The sequence below is a fragment of the Gossypium arboreum genome, chromosome 5 (genome assembly GCF_025698485.1).
Source record: "Gossypium arboreum isolate Shixiya-1 chromosome 5, ASM2569848v2, whole genome shotgun sequence".
Lineage (NCBI taxonomy): Eukaryota > Viridiplantae > Streptophyta > Magnoliopsida > Malvales > Malvaceae > Gossypium > Gossypium arboreum.
Window position 1 is genome coordinate 11,014,839 of NC_069074.1, and position 20,000 is coordinate 11,034,838.

General features: G+C 31.3%; 1 protein-coding gene across 2 annotated transcripts; it reads right to left on the reverse strand.

Moving 5' to 3' along the window:
* Nucleotides 1-1,144: 1,144 nt before the first annotated feature.
* On the reverse strand, nt 1,145-6,624 carry LOC108453845 (DEAD-box ATP-dependent RNA helicase 20). Of its 2 annotated transcripts, XM_017752185.2 has the most exons (11): nt 6,472-6,624; nt 6,210-6,275; nt 5,466-5,731; nt 4,698-4,877; nt 4,443-4,604; nt 4,105-4,259; nt 3,479-3,571; nt 3,085-3,170; nt 2,756-2,982; nt 1,681-1,914; nt 1,145-1,419 (listed from the first exon to the last, which is right to left on the reverse strand). In XM_017752185.2, exons 2-11 carry the CDS (start codon nt 6,263-6,265, stop codon nt 1,361-1,363), a joined length of 1,518 nt encoding a protein of 505 aa, XP_017607674.2. In that variant the 5' UTR covers nt 6,266-6,275; nt 6,472-6,624; the 3' UTR covers nt 1,145-1,360. The 2 variants fall into 2 exon arrangements, with proteins under 2 accessions (XP_017607674.2, XP_017607673.2); XM_017752184.2 differs by having other exon boundaries at nt 6,210-6,624.
* Nucleotides 6,625-20,000: the final 13,376 nt, after the last annotated feature.

Genomic DNA, 20,000 nt, shown 5'->3' on the forward strand with positions numbered 1-20,000 from the left:
AAATATATATGGATCAAATTTAAAATTGAAATCTCTTAATAATTTAAAATTAAAAATAAAAATAAGATTGCAACAATTTTAAAAATAATAAGCTAAAATATAAAATCTAATAATATAGTAAAAAACAAAGATTGATCATTTTGAAGGATAAATCTCAAAATTATAAATAAACTTTGATTCAATGTCTATTTGACACATGAAATTTTTTGGTGTAATTATACATAATGAAACTTTGATTGTGGTTCAAATATATAAATGAAACTTTAATTTTGATTCAATCATACACATTTAATAAAATAAACACATCAATTAATTTTTGTATTAGACAAATATAATTATTTGTATGAAATATATAAATATAAAATGATGTTATTTCAATTGTTGAGTTAATAATTTATAAAAATTAGATCAAATTAAAATTTAGTATATAAAATTATAAAAATTCAAAATTCATGTATAAAATTATTATAATTTTGATATTCATCAATTTTCCTTGAAGTTTAAATATTTAATAACTTAAAACAATGAAGAGTTAATATTATTGTGTTGAAAAATAAATTTAAAAATAAAGAATTAATTGTAAAATACTTGAAGGACAAAATGGTATTTTAAATATTGTTAATATTTACATTTCCTTTACTTTAGTTTTTCTCCCAATTTGGAGAACTAAAAAATGGAGAAAAACATATGAAAAGAGAGGCTTTCTCAATTCCCTTACTTTGGCTCTCTTAATAAAAATAACTTAAGCAACCAAAGGAAAGGAATCCCCTTCCCTCACTTTACTTAGCTTTCTCTTCTTCTTCTTTTTTTCCTAGGAATACATCGAATTTTATATTTTACAAGAATAATTACATAATAGGAGAGATCCACTTAGTATAATTTTGTACTAATTGTTTTTGCATTAAGATTGTTTTACAGCAATATAAATGAATCCCTCTTTATTAAATATTACACCAATATTATTTGCGGGCAAATTTGCCTAACTCAAAATAAATACCAAATATAAATATCCGCGAAAAGGTCAGTGTTTTTTCTTTATACTCGTATTCTCAAATATGCATCGAATATAAGAATTTAAACCCCCCCCCCCAAAAAAAAAAAAAAACATGATCAGCTTTGGAATGAAGTGGAAAAATGCAACTCATTTTTGTTTTGTTTTTCATTCACGAGTTGAGTTCTCATTGCTTAAGGGGGAATCGGACTTTTAATCTGGGAGTACATACACTGTCAATTTACAAGTTTCCCATCTACTTGCCCTTCCTGCGGGTAGTGACAGTTAAACAAAGTATGTCTACACTACACTGTACCCTCATAGTCTTTCTAATTTTCCTCTTCTGGGGAACAGGGATCTTTCTGTTAATCAGCTCCATGTGCGACCGCCACTGTATCCCTTACCTCGGTCTCGAAAACCACCATGACCTGATTCATCATATAAGTAATACAACAATTATAGCAAAATGTAACAATTAATCTTTTTGAAGGCCAGAAACAGAGCAATGACAACGTAGCACTTGGGATGGGCATGCCCTATCATTTTCTAATGGCCCCTTCATGAATCAAGTATTGAGATGTGCAAAAGCTATCAAAACAAACTCGAGCTTATTGAAATCCACTGAGTTTTGATGTTTGCCATATTGTGTCAATGTATCTGCATTGTACAAAGAACTACAGTAAACTAACCTGATGGGGGAGGAGGTGCACCGCGTCCCATTGCTGCCAATTCAGGACTGACCTTCTGGCCAGCTTCCTCAAGTATGGCAATAAGTTCTTTGGCAAATCTTGCATTTGCAGCTGTGAAGAAAGTATAGGCTGTTCCTTTTGCCCCAGCCCTCCCTGTTCGACCAATGCGATGGACATAATCCTCGAGAGATCCCGGGAAGTCATAATTGATTACATACTTCACATCTTTCACATCTGCCAACAACCAAACCTAATAAGTAATCCAGATGCTGAGGCCAGTAGAATTGACAACTCCCTTTCCAAAAGGTGTTGAAAATCAAAATGACCACCCCATTTGGCATTCTAAACATATAAATAATTCTTTCCATCCTAAAGATAAGCCAATTTCTACAAACTACCATGCCACATTCTATATTGCAGAAGGAACCAAAACCACTTTTAATAGCCAGAAAAATTGCAATCAAGAGTGGCATGCTAAAATCTTAATGTCGGACACCAACATAGGTAGGAACCTAAGAAATCAGCGAGTTATCACCATGATCATTAATTAGTTAAGGAGACTAGCCCTGGATTGTGAAAGATATATATGTGAAGAAAAAATACTATGCAAACAAAACCAGGATAGAGCATATGCATACTGTACATGCATCAACGATAAGCTACCTGAATGTTTAACCAAAAAAATAACAGTAATGAACATGGATGGCTATTCAATAAAATATAAATAACATAAGAAAAAGCAAATTCAAATAGGCCTGCCATGTTAGACATCTTTAGAGAAAATGTTCTAAAAGGTAACAGCAGTAAAATGTCTAACAATGTGAAGTTACAAATAGAAGACACAGAAGAGACAGGAATAAGGACACCAACAAAAAAGCAGTTTCTGGTAAATTGGTTATATAACCAAAAGATGTGTGTGAAAACTGAAGAGAAAATGATGATAACAATAACCTCGACAAATCTCACAAAGAAGACACATTAGGCACAAATCCTATTCCATTACAAGTAAAAAGGCAGTGTACTAGTCAGAAAGAACAACAAAGGCACAGAATAGAGAACAAAGGAATATGCATACCTAAACCACGAGCTGCAACATCTGTTGCAGTCATTATAGGGCTCTTGCCAGCTTTAAACTCTGAAAGGACCCAATCCCTTTCTGCTTGACTTTTATCTCCATGAATTGACAGAGCAGGCCAACCATCCATGCGAAGTTGCCTAGTGATTTGGTCACAACCCTTCTTGGTATCCATGAAAATCAAAATTCTGCTGCCATCCATGATATCCTCGAGCAGCTTCACCAATCTGGGACATCAAGACAGATGTACAAAAAGCATAAATCCCAATACCATATGTTAAATGGTAAAACAACTAAAAACCAAAAGAACAAAGTAAACTGTTTTCTACTTGTTATATTTCTGACTCTCTGAAACAATGTTAACATGTTGGCGAATTGCATGGTTAGCCTTTAAATCTGCAGATCCAATTACCACCTGCAAAAAGACCAAGGAAACAATAAATAAGTTAATAACAGAGCATAAGAGACAACAGAGAATAGCGAAGACCCCTAAAAGTACTTATACCATGTATCATATTACCACGTCTAGAACCATTAATTAAATTATGAAAGACCCGAAATTCTCGAGTTATAAACTAACATAGATGAAGTGAATAAGATAATATGTGGAAATCAAATCTGCATTAAATAGAAGTCAAATTTCAAAAGAGACAGACAGACAGAGAGAACATCTCACAGGAGAAGCCAATTAGTAAATAATACAAAAATTATGAAGCATCTTACTTTGTATGGGTTGTAAAGAAACTGCCTTGCCAACTGTTCAACCTCCTTCGGCCAAGTCGCGCTCCAATACAAAGTTTGACGGTCAGGGCGGATCTGCCAAAAAGAAAAATACATAACACATGAGTAAAACTTAGAGTAAGGGAGGTTAATGTATTGAGTGAGACCAATTTGTTTCACTCATACAAAAATTATAGGTGCTACACAAGCACATATTCTTAGCTAAATCCAGGGTGAAGTCAGAAACTAACACTATTTCCTGAAATTAACACTCATATTTTTCTTCTAGCGGATGCAAGGATGCACTGTATTGACCAAGGCAAAAAATTTAAATCTTTCATAAACACTGAAAGCATTAGCTTAGATTTTTGAAATTAACACTCATATTATCCTAGAAGTTAAAAGTCTGACTTATCTCTTGGATTAAAACTAGCAAAAATCTTAATATCATTGTTATGATTTGCAATACTTGAGTAGCATAGAAAGGTTAATAAAGAAGAATACATAAGAGAGTCCAGAAAAGTAAACTATTATGTCCACGGTGAACTAAATGAGTTAAGAAACCGTAATAGTCAAGGGCATAGCAAGATAAAGACAACAAAATGAAAGAGAAAGGTGAGAAAATATACCTGAGAAACGATTTTCCTTATCTGAGGTTCAAACCCCATGTCCAACATCCGATCTGCCTCATCCAACACTAAATATGTAACTCTTCGCAAATTTGTGTGATTTGACTCCAACATATCTATCAACCTCCCTGGTGTAGCAATAACAATCTCAACACCTAATCCAACAAACAATATTAACCCTTTCATTAGTAACAATTATAAGCAAATTACAAAACAATAACTGATCGTTTGAACTACAAATAATAGTCTGGAAACCATCTTGAACTGAAAATTCATGTATAAGAGATTACAAGCAAGTCAGGAACAAGAAAATACAACCAAGGAATATTACCACATACCTTTCTGGAGATCACGGACTTGAGGTCCCTTTGGAACCCCTCCATATATGCATGTATTCTTGATCCTTGATGATGCACCAAACTTAGCAGCCTCTTGTTGTATTTGAACTGCAAGCTCACGTGTCGGAGCTAAGACTAGTACAATAGGACCATCTCCAGGAGCTGAAAATATATACAAAAAGACCAAGAGTTATTCCATTGCAATTATTAGAAACATGCAGAGTAATAAATCATGATTAGGAATTGAATTTTTACCTAAAATTGGCTGTGCGTTGACATGGACAATTGCGGGCAATAAATAGGCAAGAGTCTTCCCTGACCCTGTTTCAGCAATACCAATGAGATCACGGCCCTTCAAAGCCATCGGCCAGCCTTGAGCTTGTATGGCTGTTGGTTCAACAAATCCAGCTTTTGTGATTTCTTGCAGTACATAGTCTGGAATAGAAAAAAGAACATCAATTAACAAAGCAGAAAAATCAATGAAGATATTAGATACCTAAAATACTTCTAAACAAAATAAATTTTAAATACTGAAGAAAAATTTAGATAGCTACAAAATACCCCCGAACACTTCACACGTAACAATTACTTAACATCAAAATGAAATTCTTTTTGTTTTCACTACGGTAATATATGAACACAGTCTTTACTGATCAAAAGATTGTGATATAACAGCAGAAAAATCATCAAATATATTATACATTTATGTCTGGAACAAAGGCTCAATTGTTTTTTGAGAAAATTATTCAAAATTCTTCTAACTGCAACAATGTGAAAAATCATCAACTATCCATCAAGTGAACATCGGAATCCAGAGCAATGACTAGATAAAGAGCCCTGCCATCTAATATACTTGAAAAGAAGTAAAAATCACACCCTTAGAACAAAAAGTCATAAAACAACATGCCCTAAAGCTTCTGTTTCTTCAAACAAAAAAAGACCCAAAAAAGAACAAAAAGAAAAGGAAAATGGATACTTAAATGAAAAAATAAGCTGAATTATTAAAATAACCAACAAAATTACCTGGAAACCCGATGTCACGAAAACTATTCACAGGCTTTGGAACATCACGACCTTCAACTGTAATTTCCCTTCGCCGCCGATAATCCTCAACCTCCGCATCAGACATTGCCGCCACCGATGGTGACTCAATATAAAAATTCTTCTCAAAAGGGGTCAACCCATCCAAATCCAACTTCCTAGGCGGTTCAGCACCATCATAATCCCTTCTGCTTGATGAGGACCGCACTGAACCGCCGTAGGCTGAAGCCCCACCAAACCCTGAGTCACTGTACCAAAATATAAGTTAAACGAACGAAAAAAATCCAAGTACTAAAATTAGACAGGAGAACCGAAACTCCATGGTACTACAAACTTGATAGGAGATGTTGCCAAAGGCCAAGTGTCCATTGTGTTAAAGTTAATGAAACGACACAATGTATTCAATCATTCTAGTGCAATGGGTAGCTAAAACACCATAAAATTCTTTGAAATATATCATAGACAAATTCAACAAAACTTCATCAATTTCCGTTTTGAGCCAAGCTAAAATAGAGAAACGCAAACCCCGTATATATATAACAGATAAACCTAAAAAATAATCATGAGCAAATCAGTTCCAATCCACTATTGTTTCAACAAAGAAGAGTACTGAAATTAAAGGGAAAAAAATACAACAAAACCCAGAACGATAAACCAACTTAAACATATAAAGAATTTGAGAAATAAAATCATTAATTGGGTAATGCAAAAAATTTTAGTAGTTACCTTCTACGATCGCGGTAAGAGGTGGGATCGCCGGAACGGCTATCGTATCGACTCATTTTCGGGGCTCTTATCAGAGAGATTATAAACAATTAGTAAATATTAATACAAATAAACAAGAATTAGTAATCGACTTCTGTCTCTCTGTTAAGAATTAATGGTTTAGGGTTTTAAAGTGTTAGGGTTTTTTATTCCACGGACTATTTGGGAGGAGGAAGAAGAAGAAGAATATTAGGAAAAAAATGCCCTTCCCTCATAAACTTACCCGTAGAGTGATAAATAGGCCAGTAATTAACTGACACCTGGAATAATGGTCACCGCCTCTTACCCTCCTGCCTGCTGTAAGACGTTGTACTTTCGAGGTTTTTTTTTCTATTTATCATTGTTTTCCTTTTGTAATGTAAAAATCAACAACTTCAAATGCGATCCAAATAAATCATGCTTATAACGGTTGAGGTGGGTCTAGGAGCCCAATAAATGAAAATTTTTTAACCCACCAATAAAGCATTCTTCAAATAATTCCAGCAACAAATGGGCCATTTGATTATCCTACGAAGCCCAAAACTAAGCGGTTCTATTATCCTAATGCCTTTTAATATATAACTCACTTCTCAGAGGGCCGAACCGTCGATATTTGGTCCCAACATTTTCGAATGGATTTCCGTTTGTGTTTTTTTTTTTTATATATAAAAATTAGAGATGTTTTTATCCGTTTTACAGTGTGTTCAAATCACAGTTAGATTTCCTTTTCTGTGCTTTCAATTTGTATACAATTTAGGTTTTGTTTGGTTATATTATTTAAAAAGAAAAGCGATGAAATTTAATATTATTGGTAAAAGTGAAACAATCAACATTTTAAGAAATAAAAGCGAAACAAAATGACCGGTGTGTTCTCATCTCTAATTACCATCCAGCTAACGTTTTACCATCCAACAAGTCTAGTAATTAATTTCCACAACAGACACTGATCACTATTTTTATTGTGCGTCAAAGATGAAAGTCAAATCGCATGTTGGCATGAATATCTAAAGCTGGGGAGACAATAATTGAGCAATAAGAGATAAGGGCAAGCAATAAAAGGAAGTTTCTGGTTAGAAGCTGTTCTACGTTATTCCTCCAATTTGCAACCTCAAAAGGAAGCCTTAGCAGCAGGTAAGTAAACATGCATTCATGCCAGTATATACATAGACATAAAAGGCCATAAATACAGAAAGATAAGTCAATTGGAGGAATGCAAATCTAATAGCTTTTTCCACAAACAAAAACCCTTTTTCTCTACCATGAAAATTTCCCCACAAATACATGTAGGACCTTCTTTTACAATATTATATATATAGATATAGGTGTCGTGAAGGTTCCTATGCAATTTGTGGCAATCCAATCTTTAAGGGAGTCTTGACTACTACATTAAATTTTAAGTCAATTCAGAGTGTATCAAAGTATAACTTTACTGTAAAGTATTCATTCTTGTCAAAATAAATTAATGTACAATGTCTGAAAGCTAATATAATGTTAGTACTAAATCATGAAGATACATCTTAAATCATGGTTATTGATGTAAATAAAGATTTATATATGACGTGGAAATAATTATATGTTTGTGAGAAAATAAAATGGGATGGATGGGATCAAATAATTTGATTAGGGTCCCGTGTAGACAAGAGACAATGAAGATCTTTCAAATCGTTGAACGTAGGATACTATTAAAAGATACCTACTAAAATGCTAAATTCGCATATCCAGAAAAAGGGAAAGAAAATAAAGAGAAATGGTGAATTGTGATGGCCCTACGAAGCAAAGCAAATATTTGAACATTACAATGGATAAGATGATTGAGTTGTCGTCCTCATCATCTTCCAATCAAATTTAAGTTATAGAAGGAGAGTATACAACACCCTCAACTTGTCCTTCCAATTTAATTCCATTCTATTTCTATTAAACCTAATTTTAATATTACTAATTTCTAATCTCTTCTGATTTCAATTATATTAATAATAATTAAAAAATAATTATTAAAAGTTAACTTTCTATTCAAAACAAATTCATAAAATATGTTCATATGTGCGAATTAATAACGAACAAATTAAAAAAGATTTTAAGAGTATTTACTTCACATAGTACAAACAACATACAACCTAATTAAAATATGTATATAATATCATATTATCTCGATAATAATTAAAATAATCTTCAATTTTTGTTTAATGCTTTTATGGTTTGAATACGATTCAATATTATCTCTTCAAATAATTGCTTTATATATATATATATATAATATTCTAACTTATTAATGCTTACCATCTCTTTTTTTTTTTGATGCTATATGATCAAATATGTCTAACTACATAATGTTATTTATAAAGCTAAACTTAATTTTTAATTGGTATATAACTCTAATGTTAGTTAAGTAATAATAAAGATGCTTAGAATTCTATTCAAGTAATTACTCTATTTTACATCAATAAAATTCCATCCAATTTTGTACCTCAATTGTTTTTTAACTATTAATTGTATTTTATATTATAATTATAATTATCATAATTTTTCTATATATTTTATACTTACCGCAACTTTTTAATTATATAATTATAGCAACTTTTTTATTTTAATTTTTAATTAATAATTTTAAATTAAATATTATAATTATTTTTAAATATTAATTTAAATATATATTTGTTTTTAAATCTCATTTTATGATCAGCTCAAGCCTCTCTCAATATCATCGAAAAAGGTCCATTTGATTGTATAGCGGAAGTGGGAGTGGACCCATTTGGTGAGGTTGTCCAAGGCGTAAAAGGGAAGAGTGTTAAACCCCTCATTGTTGCCAAGGGGTACCTCGGGGCGTCAACCACTGAACCACCCATTGCCCAACTCTGTCCACCTTTTAAACTTCAGCACCATAGGCTATTAATTAATGGGTACATTGACCTAATGGAGGAGTTCGGTTTGGGCGGTAAAGTGCTTGGCTATGACATTGACCTAATGCACCATGTTAACAACCTACGGTTAACTCATTTTAACTTGCTCACTTCCTAATCAACATAAAGAATGAGAAATTTTATACAGCTATTACATGATTTCCCTTAAACATTGTTTTATTTGTTAGTGAAAGAAAGAATAAAGTTTATTCAAGTTTAATTAATTCAAGGGTTTATTAAAGAAAACAATTTGTATGACATTGAGAAAAAGTATGTTATTTTTAAATATATTTATTTGGATAAGATGTAATATTATGAGATAATTTATTGAAAGCTTTGAGTGTTATTAATGGTTTTGATGAATAGCATGCAAAACTATTAAATGATTATATAATTGGTAACAGAAGAAAGAAGAAGAAGAGTTGAAAGGTTAACTAACTGGCATGATGACCAAAGATTATAAGTTGATTGTTTGATATTTTGTCTAAGAAGAAGAAGAGTTGAAAGGTTAACTAACTGGCATGATGACCAAAGATTATAAGTTGATTGTTTGATATTTTGTCTACCACTTTCCTACATTTTCTTTTTTAACACTAACCTATAGTAATCATGCCTAATATAAAATTTTTATGTGCTTGTATGAACTGACATTAGTCTAAGCAAAGTGAATGATAACTTAAAATATACGTAAAAGAGATTAAGCATATATCTAAAAGAACGATGATGAGGATTTTTGTTGTGTCTTATGGATATGTACCACAATAATCAAATATAAAATTTTATCAATCATTTCATTTCTTTTTTGTTACAAATCAAATAATTTATTATATTTTCATTGTCGCACCTCACTCAGGTTAGACACGTGACACCTTCAAAAGACACAAAGTGGATGTTTAAATATGGTTCTTCACTTTTTGTTTGTTGGCTCATTCTCAACTGCTCAACCTCCTAAACTAGCCATTCGTCATGAGATCATCCGCTAACAAAGAAACGTCCCCTCTCATCAAGCTACTTGCTTCAATAGTCAAGCCACCTTTTTTTTCAATGTGAACACTCCTCTAAGTGTAGACATTTTCTCCCAGGATCATTATAGTCCACTTATGCATAACAACTTCATAATCCCTTGAAAGGAATAACAAAACGGTTCCATTGCACACATTCTTCGCGTGCTTCATGATGATAACCACCATGCCATATCATCACTGCCAGGCAAGAAAATTCACTCTTTAAATACCCTCAAGAACGAAGGAAAAATAATATTCTTCCCTATTAACAAACCTTGTGTTCTTACTCTTAGCATAATGTTCTCTAGCCTTCATAGCAACCTTTTTTCTCCTTCTGTACTTCTTCGACTCTCTGCTTATTTAGGTGAACCGACCTACTTTGCGCCACCACATCTTGTTTCTTATCTCCTCCCTTGTTGATATCCCTTGACAACAATCATATTAAAAATTAGAAGCAATTTGACAATGATGGCTGTAACTTTTTTTTTTTCTTCTAAAATTGTGCACTAAGTGGATGTAATTATTTGATATATAACTTGTATAATTTTTAAATTTTATGAGTATATTGAAAATATAGCTAATATTTTATAATATATTTTGTATTTTCAAATCATTTAATGTATAAGTTATGAAATGGTTCCCATCCTCAACATTTGTGGAATCTAAAAACCTGTGTGTATATATAGAGAGAAGTAAAATAAATAAAATTTAAACGCTGCAATGTTGGCTAATAATAGCAAATGGAGTAGCCCCCCATAAAGAACAAAAATGGGCCTATTCGATGAAATCCACTAAATATCATAAATATGAACTTTTTAGACCCACACAGTCACTTTTTGACCCACATAAAGCGCATAAAGAAGCCTCTGTTTCAAAGGATTGACAAGGACCCATTAAATTCCAATGAATGATGTAGACCTCAATGGTTAGCGAAATCTGAGTATGTGGCAGACTCATCCATATTTCAGATAACTTTGAAATTCTTCTCCTTTTTCCCCCTTTTTTCTTTTTCTATAAATTGGTATCAATAAAAGGTAGCCACAATTCCCATCTCTCTTCAAACATCAAGTTGTTTCGATGGATTGAGTTTTTCTGATGTGTCAATCTTGTCATAACCCATGCCTTAGCCACCATCTTTAATAAGATATTAACATATTTATGGTTCGCTGACAATATATTAATTGCAAACTTTTATCTATTTATATTGTTTTTTTTTAATATCGTTTTTTAAAGATTTTTTTATAATAAATATTAAGAATCGTAAAAGCATGAGATGGAGCATGACAAAGTAATTAAAAAGAAAAGAAAAAACCCTAAAATTATGAAACAGTTGTGATCCAGATTGTTGCTATATGTATGTACAGTCCTTGCCGGCATAAAATAACTACGATGGAACGGCGGACATGCACATGCACATGCACATGCATTGTACATTCATTTATTCACGTCGTTAAGAGATGTGACAAATTAAATATTATATAACAATCAACCAATTAATTATTGAAGACTTGAATTTTCAACGACAGCTTATGCAAATAGTAGTCTGATTTGATAACAAAACCAATTTTATTCCTATTCTCACTGCAATTTGCTTTGCTTTTGGATTCATTCATATCTTGTCAAACAGATAAGATATAAGTATGATATGTACCCTTATACCCATTGCAATTGGTTATATATAAATATAATGACTGATATTTAGCGTCCATGTTAAAACTTAAAGAAATTTCTATGAAAAAGAATAAATAACAATGATTTTAGGATACACTTCAGAAATGAAATTAAATCATTTCTAGAATTTTTTTTGTTTTTTTGTTTATTATTTTTTTAATTAGTTTGTTGACACAAAGCACAACAATGGAGAAAGGTAAAAAGGAGTAAGGAGAAAATCAATATGGTGTAATGGAAATTGGTTCACTTGTAGAGAATGAGAGTTAAAAGTAAGACAATATAACCGGTTGGTTGAGAAGACAAGTGTTCAAAGTAACTTTAGGATGTTAAAATCTCATCCCCTGTTCATAAATTTTCAAGGTATTTTTATAGAAAATGTCTCATTGTCCTATGGCATGATATTATGAGATTACAACAATATGAAGTAGTCAAGCCTAAATAAGCTTTTTATTGTCTTGAAAGTGCGTTCACATTAGAATATATTTCATCTATAAATCTTTTAAACTTACCACGTGTCTTCATGATAGAAGGATATAACATAATTAAAAATACATTAAAATTGTTTAAACTTACTCGTGAAATTAAAAATGATCATTCATATCATATCAAATAATTACTTTTTCTTTAAATGTTTAAAATGAAAATTCTAAACTTCCGTGTGATGTTTTAAATTACGAGTCTAGTATTTTTCAATAATTTGAATTTGTTGACAACAGCTTCAATTTTTTTTAGATGGAAATAATGATAGTAATGAGCTGGCTATGATGATATGCTCCGAAAATTTTGTTAGGGAGGGCAATTTGGTTCGGCCTAGCCGATAAATTGGGGCCATATATGTTTGAGAAAATCACAACAGCGAATAAAAGCTTGATTCTCAATTTGCAATTTTGCATGGACCCGGTGAAACCATGATTTAAAATTAATTAAACTCAAAATTGATTTTAAATTTCATAATATTACTTAACATAATATTAAAAGAGAAATTATCTCAAAAACTTGTCCTAAGGAAGAAACTATGTTGAAGCATCTGGAGCCCCTCATTATGAAATACTGCAATTCTTTTATCACCATTTTTGGGCTTTTACTATGATCGAATAGCTAATTAGTAGAGACTTATAAGAATCTTTCTTAGTTTACATAATAAAAAAAAAGTTTTAAAATTTTATAAACAGAGATGTGATAAGTATCTAATAAAATGTACTAAAATATAAAAATAAATATAACATTTATAATTTGTTACACTTTTATCGTTTTATAAAATTTAAAATACTATATTAATAATTACTCATATTCAAATAACATTTTTATATTTATTAAATTTTATTACTATAAATAGTAATTTGGATTAGGTAAAACCAATCCTAAGCACAAATTTCTATATTTAGATTCTAACATTTTTTTTTTACTTTAGGAACATTGGGGAAAAATATTCTACCAAACTATACATTAATGCTTCGTTTCAATTTTCATGCATGTGACAATTTCAATATTTTTTAAGGTGAATATTTGAATATCACAACGCGATCTGCCCATGAAAATTTCATATCAATTATTGTAGTTGAGAAATGTATTATAAATTAATTAGCTGCTTCCTCGTTTCCTAAATCAATTATTATATTGTTTTTCTGTTTGAAAGGGAAGGGACCATCCCTATTTGTAGGTGTTAGAAGACATTAGAAATTGGGTATTGAAATATTTTGTTGTTTATAGGATTTTTATGTATTTTCATAAAAACAAATATTACATATATTTTAAAAATGTTGTAACAATAATTCCTTATGTTTGTATGAGGTTCGGTAGGAGACTTTTCCTCTCCTTTTTTAACATGCGTGAGTTGCACTCTATTGAAGTTGGAGTTTAGAAAATTGATTATAGAGGCAGTGGTGGTGAGATTAGATACTGTAGTGGTACTGTAGCGATGTTGTAGCATAAGACAAAAAGTAAGTTAAACGCACCACACTGCACCACATCGCCCATTCAAACTCACAGATTTCTTTGATCGTTAAAGCTGGTGTAAGAAGAAGAAGTTAAATCCATTAACCAATGACCTTTTTCCTTTTAAATACTCAAAGTCCAACAAAATTTAATGGTATGACTTAGACTGCATGCGTAATAGATGTCTAGTAAATGTTTATATTAACATCTTCCTTACTTGGTGTTTTAAGCTAAAACCATTGGAAAGTTTTATTGTAATGAACCGAAAGTTACGGTATCGGAAATTGAGTCTTGCGTACTGTTTCAGTGAAATTTATTCATGAATATTTATTAGAAATATTTATGAATTATAGTTGAATGGTTATTTAGTGTTTAATTAAGTGAAGTAGCTTGAATTTAGTTTAAAGGGCTAAATTGCATAAGGAATAAAAGTTTAATTATATTTAAAGAAGTAAAAGGGACTAATCTAGTAATTAGACCTTAAGTGCCATGTGTGTGTTAATATTGAATAACGTGTGTAATAGTTGGTATATATGTGTAATAGCTATAAGATATTTTATGTTATAGCTATTACACATATTAATTTATATTATTTATTATAGGTTAATAATAGTATAATAAGTAAAATTGATAAAATAGCAAAAGAAGATAGAAAGACTAACAGAGAGCAAACGTGAAAGAAAGAAGAAAGAAAGAAAGAAATAAAAAAGGGAAATTGAGGATTAAGGGCCTAAAGTTTGATTGGTAAGTTGTTTTAGCTCATTTTCTTATGATTTTTATGTTTATGGATGCCTAATTCAAAGTTCTACATGTATGAGGTTAAAATGAAGAAAAATAGAGAATTTTTAGATTTTGATTTAGTTGAATAAATTGAGGTTTTATGGGTTAAATTGATAGAAATTGAAGTTAGAAGTGGTTAGTTAGAGGAATTTCTAAGTTAGGTTTAAATAGGGACTAAGTTGAATAGCGCTCAAAATTTATGTTTTATAATGAATTTTATGAGTTAGAAATTGTTAATGAGTTGATTAAAAAAGAATATGAAGCTTAAGTTAAAGAAAAAAAGATTAGTAATGGAAAAAGGACGAAATTGAAATTTTTGTAAAAGTTTGGTAGAAAGTGAAAATGTGTTTTATGAATTGATTATTTTAATTGTATGATTGTTAGCAACAAGCGTAGCACGGATCGTCATCAAAGAAGGAAAAGAGAAAGTGAGCGAAGATATCGATTAAATTCGATAAATAGTGGTTTGTATTTCTATAAACCGAGCTTAATCGTTATTGCTATATTTGATATTTATATTGTATAAAAATGTGAATGAGGTAAGTATTTTTACCATATTTAAATGAATGTGATTTTGAATACCCTATTAATTATGTCGGGCTAGTCGGATATAGTTGACATGTCATAGGAATTGGAAGTATTGGGATATTCGACATTGAGTCGATGAGACACTACGTGTCGACTCTTTATTAAAGTTTGGTTTGTTCGATGAAGTACTTTGTGTACTATAATGTTAAAGTTCGGTTTATTCGATGAAGCACTATGTGCTTATCCGGAGTGTGGGTTGGATCCGTGTATCCGTCGATGTCAGAGTTATGTTAATAAGGGTAAATAAAATAAAGGTTATTAAAATCTTGATTGATATTGAATAATAGCAATAATGTGTTTGAATTACCATGTTTTAAAGTTGATTAAGCTATTGCTTATAGAAATACCACTGAGAGTATTCTCAGCGTGCGGTTTGTTTAAATGCTTGAGAGCTAAATCACGAAAGTATAAGGACTCGACATACAAGCCGATCCCCAAACTCAAATTGGTGAAGTTTCTATCTTTTGGAAAATGGCATTGTACCTAGGATGTCTTTTGGTCATTTTGAAAGTATCTAAGTTGTTAAGTGATATTTTGGTATGTTTTGTAAATGTTACCAAAACTTTAAGTATGGTATGTTTTGATATGTTAGTGAAGAGTAATAAGAGGAAGTGTTGGTAAATATTGTAGAGAATAAATGAAGATGTTATAAACTTAGTTATCAACATTTTATACTAAAACAGATTTGGACAGTAGCGGTAGTCCAACTTTGAAAATATACCAAAAATAGTATAAAGTGAATTATATCATGAATAAAATATGTAATTTAAGCTTAATAAATCTATTTTTATATGGAAGAAATAAAATAGGTAAAAGAGTTGTATTTTATGAGATATTTACGTTTTGGTGAAACAGGGTTAGAACAATTTCTGGATTCCCTATTCTGACTTTAGAAATTCACCATAAATTGTGTATTAAGAATTAAGACTCAAACTTTATTTGTATGGATTCATTATTGAGTCTATTTTTAATTGAAACAAATGGAATAGTCATTGGATTTCTGTACAGGAAGAAATTTGATTTGTAGTGCACAAGGGTCAGAGTAGTCGAACCCTGAAATAGGGGAGACTTTTTCTAATAAACTGTACTAATTTGCCTGACCAAAAATTCTAGAAAAAAGTTAGTAAGTAGATATATGAGTCTAGTTTCAGGGAAAATTTACGGAATTAGATTTTGAGTTTCGTAACTCGAGATATGATTTTTTTAGCGACCATGACGCAGATGGATAGTTTACTACGAAAACTGTTTAAGTGTTAAGATAAGTTTTGTAATGTCTCTTGCTCGACTCCGGTGACGGTCTCGGATAGGGGGACATTACATTTATGAATATAGTAATATGTGGATGAAGTGACATATTGTAACACTCCTAACATGTATCCATCGCCAGAGTGGGGTTATGAGGTATTACCAACCAAAGCACAACATAAAATATACATTTATCATTTACGATTCAATTACACATAAATATCAATCTAACATAAGTATATTGTCCCTTATAAGGCTCTACGAGACCTTAAAACATGCTTAAACGAGGTTTGGGACTAAATCGATAACATTTACAAACTTTAGGAAACTTATAAAATTTTCATGCATATAGGGTTCACACGCCCTTGTGAACAGGTCATATGCCTCACACGACCACCAGACACGCCCGTGTCACAGGGCATACATATTGACTTGAATCACACGGCCGAGGACACGCCCGTCGGCCATGGCCGTGGGAAAACTAGAAAGGTTACTGACTTGGGTCACATGGCCGGCCACACGGTCCGTGTCTCATACACGGCTAATAAACACACTTGTGTGTCTAGACCGTGTCAAACCTGCAGGGTATACTAACTTAATATCAAAGGGCTACCCTAGGGGACACACAGCCGTGCAACATGACCGTGTGCCACACACGGCTGACACACGCCCGTATTTCTGCCCGTGTGGACAAAAATAGGCTATTCCCAATGTCTCAGACATGGTCTTACACGTAATCACTGTAACGTCCCCCTACCCGAGACCGTCACCGGAGTCAAGCAGGAGACATTACAAAACTTATCTTAGCACTTAAACAGTTTTCGTAGTAAACTATCCATCTGCGTCACAGTCGCTAAAAAAATCACATCTCGAGTTACTAAATTCAAAATCAAATTCCGTAAATTTTCCCTGAAACTAGACTCATATATCTACTTACTATATATTTTCTAGAATTTTTGGTCAGGCCAATTAGTACAATTTTTTAGAAAAAGTCTCCCCTGTTTCAAGGTTCGGCTACTCTGACCCTTGTGCACTACGAATCAAATTTCTTCCTGTACAGAAATCAAATGACTATTCCATTTGTTTCAATTAAAAATAGACTCAATAAGGAATCCATACATATAAAGTTTGAGTCCTAATTCTTAATACACAAATTATGGTGAATTTCTAAAGTCAGAATAGGGAATCCAGAAATTATTCTAACCCTGTTTCACCAAAACGTAAATATCTCATAAAATACAACTCTTTTACCTATTTTATTTCTTCCATATAAAAATAGATTCATTAAGTTTCAATTAAAAATTTTATTCATTATTAATTCACTTTATACTATTTTTGGTATATTTTCAAAGTTGGACTACCGCTACTGTCCAAATCTGTTTTAGTATAAAATGTTGATAACTAAGTTTATAACATCTTCATTTCTTCTCTCTACAATATTTACCAACACTTCCTCTTATTACTCTTCACTAACATATCAAAACATACCATACTTAAGGTTTTGGTAACATTTACAAAACATACCAAAATATCCTTAACAACTTAGATACTTTCAAAATGACCAAAAGACATCCTAGGTACAATGCCATTTTCCAAAAGATAGAAACTTCACTAATTTGAGTTTGGGGATCGGCTTGTATTTGAGTCCTTATACTTTCGTACCTAGCCTGCGAACGAAACAAACCGTCTGTTGAGAATACTCTCAGTGGTATTTCTATAAACAATAGCTTAATCAACTTTAAAACATGGTAATTCAAACACATTATTGCTATTATTCAATATCAATCAAGATACTTTAATAACATTTACTTTATTTACCCTTATTAACATAACTTCGGACAATCGACGGATACACGGATCCAACCCATACTCCGGGATAAGCACATAGTGCTTCATCGAATAAATCCGAACTTTAACATTATAGTACACAAAGTACTTCATCGGAACAAATCCGAAACTTTAACGATGAGTCGACACACGTTGTCTCATCAACTCAATGTCGAATATCCCAATACTTCCAATTCCTATGACATGTCAACTATATCCGACTAGCCCGACACTTGTTAATAGGGTATTCAAAATCACATTCATTTCAATATGGTAAAAATACTTACCTCATTCACATTTTCATACAATATAAATATCAAATATAACAATAACGATTAAGCTCGGTTTATAGAAATACAAACCATTATTTATCGAATTTAATCGATATCTTCGTTCACTTTCTCTTTTCCTTCTTTGATGACGTATCCGATGCTACGTTTGCTACTAACAATCATATAATTAAAATCATCAATATATTAATTCATAAAACACATTTTCACTTTCTACCAAACTTTTACAAAATTTCAATTTCGTCCTTTTCCATTACTAATCTTTTTTCTTTAACTTAAGCTTCATATTCTCTTTTAATCAACTCATTAACAATTTCTAACTCATAAAATTCATTATAAAACATAAATTTTGAGCTCTATTCAACTTAGTCCCTATTTAAACCTAACTTAGAAATTCCTTTAACTAATCACTTCTAACTTCAATTTCTATCAATTTAACCCATAAAACCTCATTTTATTCAACTAAATCAATATCTAAAAATTCTCTATTTTTTTTCATTTTAACCTCATACGTGTAGAACTTTGAATTAGACATCCATAAACATAAAAATCATAGGAAAATGAGCTAAAACAACTTACCAATCAAACTTTAGGGCCTTAATCCTCAAATTTCCCTTTTTTATTTCTTTCTTTCTTTCCTTCTTTCTTTCTCACGTTTGCTCTCTGTTAGTGTTTCTATCTTTCTTTCTTTATTTCTTTCTCACGTTTGCTCTCAACTTTTCTATTCTTTACTCATTATTCTTTATTCATTATACTATATTATATTATTATTAACCTATAATAAATATAAAATTAACATGTGTAATAGCTATAACATAAAATATCTTATAGCTATTACACATATATACCAACTATTACATATGTTATATCATACATTCACACACATGGCACTTAAGGTCTAATTGCTAGATTAGTCCCTTTTACTTCTTTAATCTATAATTCAACTTTTATTCCTTATGCAATTTAATCCTTTAAACTAAATTCAAGCTACTTCACTTAATTAAACACTAAATAACCATTCAACTATAATTCATAAATATTTCTAATAAATATTCATGAATAAATTTCACCGAAACAGTACTCAAGACTCAATTTCTGATACCGTAACTTTCAGTTCATTACAATCACAATACAATGCCAATGTCCTAGACATGGACTTACATGAAATCACATATCGGTAACTTAATGTCATGACATCAGTATCCTATACTATTCACAAGGTTTGTACGAAACTTTCGGATATCGTAACTTCATCAATTCTTGCTCGTATTTGCTCATTCAACATTCATAGCAATTCAATGATAATGAAAAATATATAATTCAATTCAAAGACATTTATTTGCATATGAACTTACCTCGTACTAGGGATTGATGTATCGGGTCGACCATTCGACAACTTTCGATTTCCCCCGATCTAAATCTGATTTCTTTCTTTTAGGATCTATATGAATTCAAAATTATCTCATTTAATCACCTATTCATTTAATTTCATCCAAAAATACCTATTTGAGCATTTTTATACTTTAGCCCCTAAAG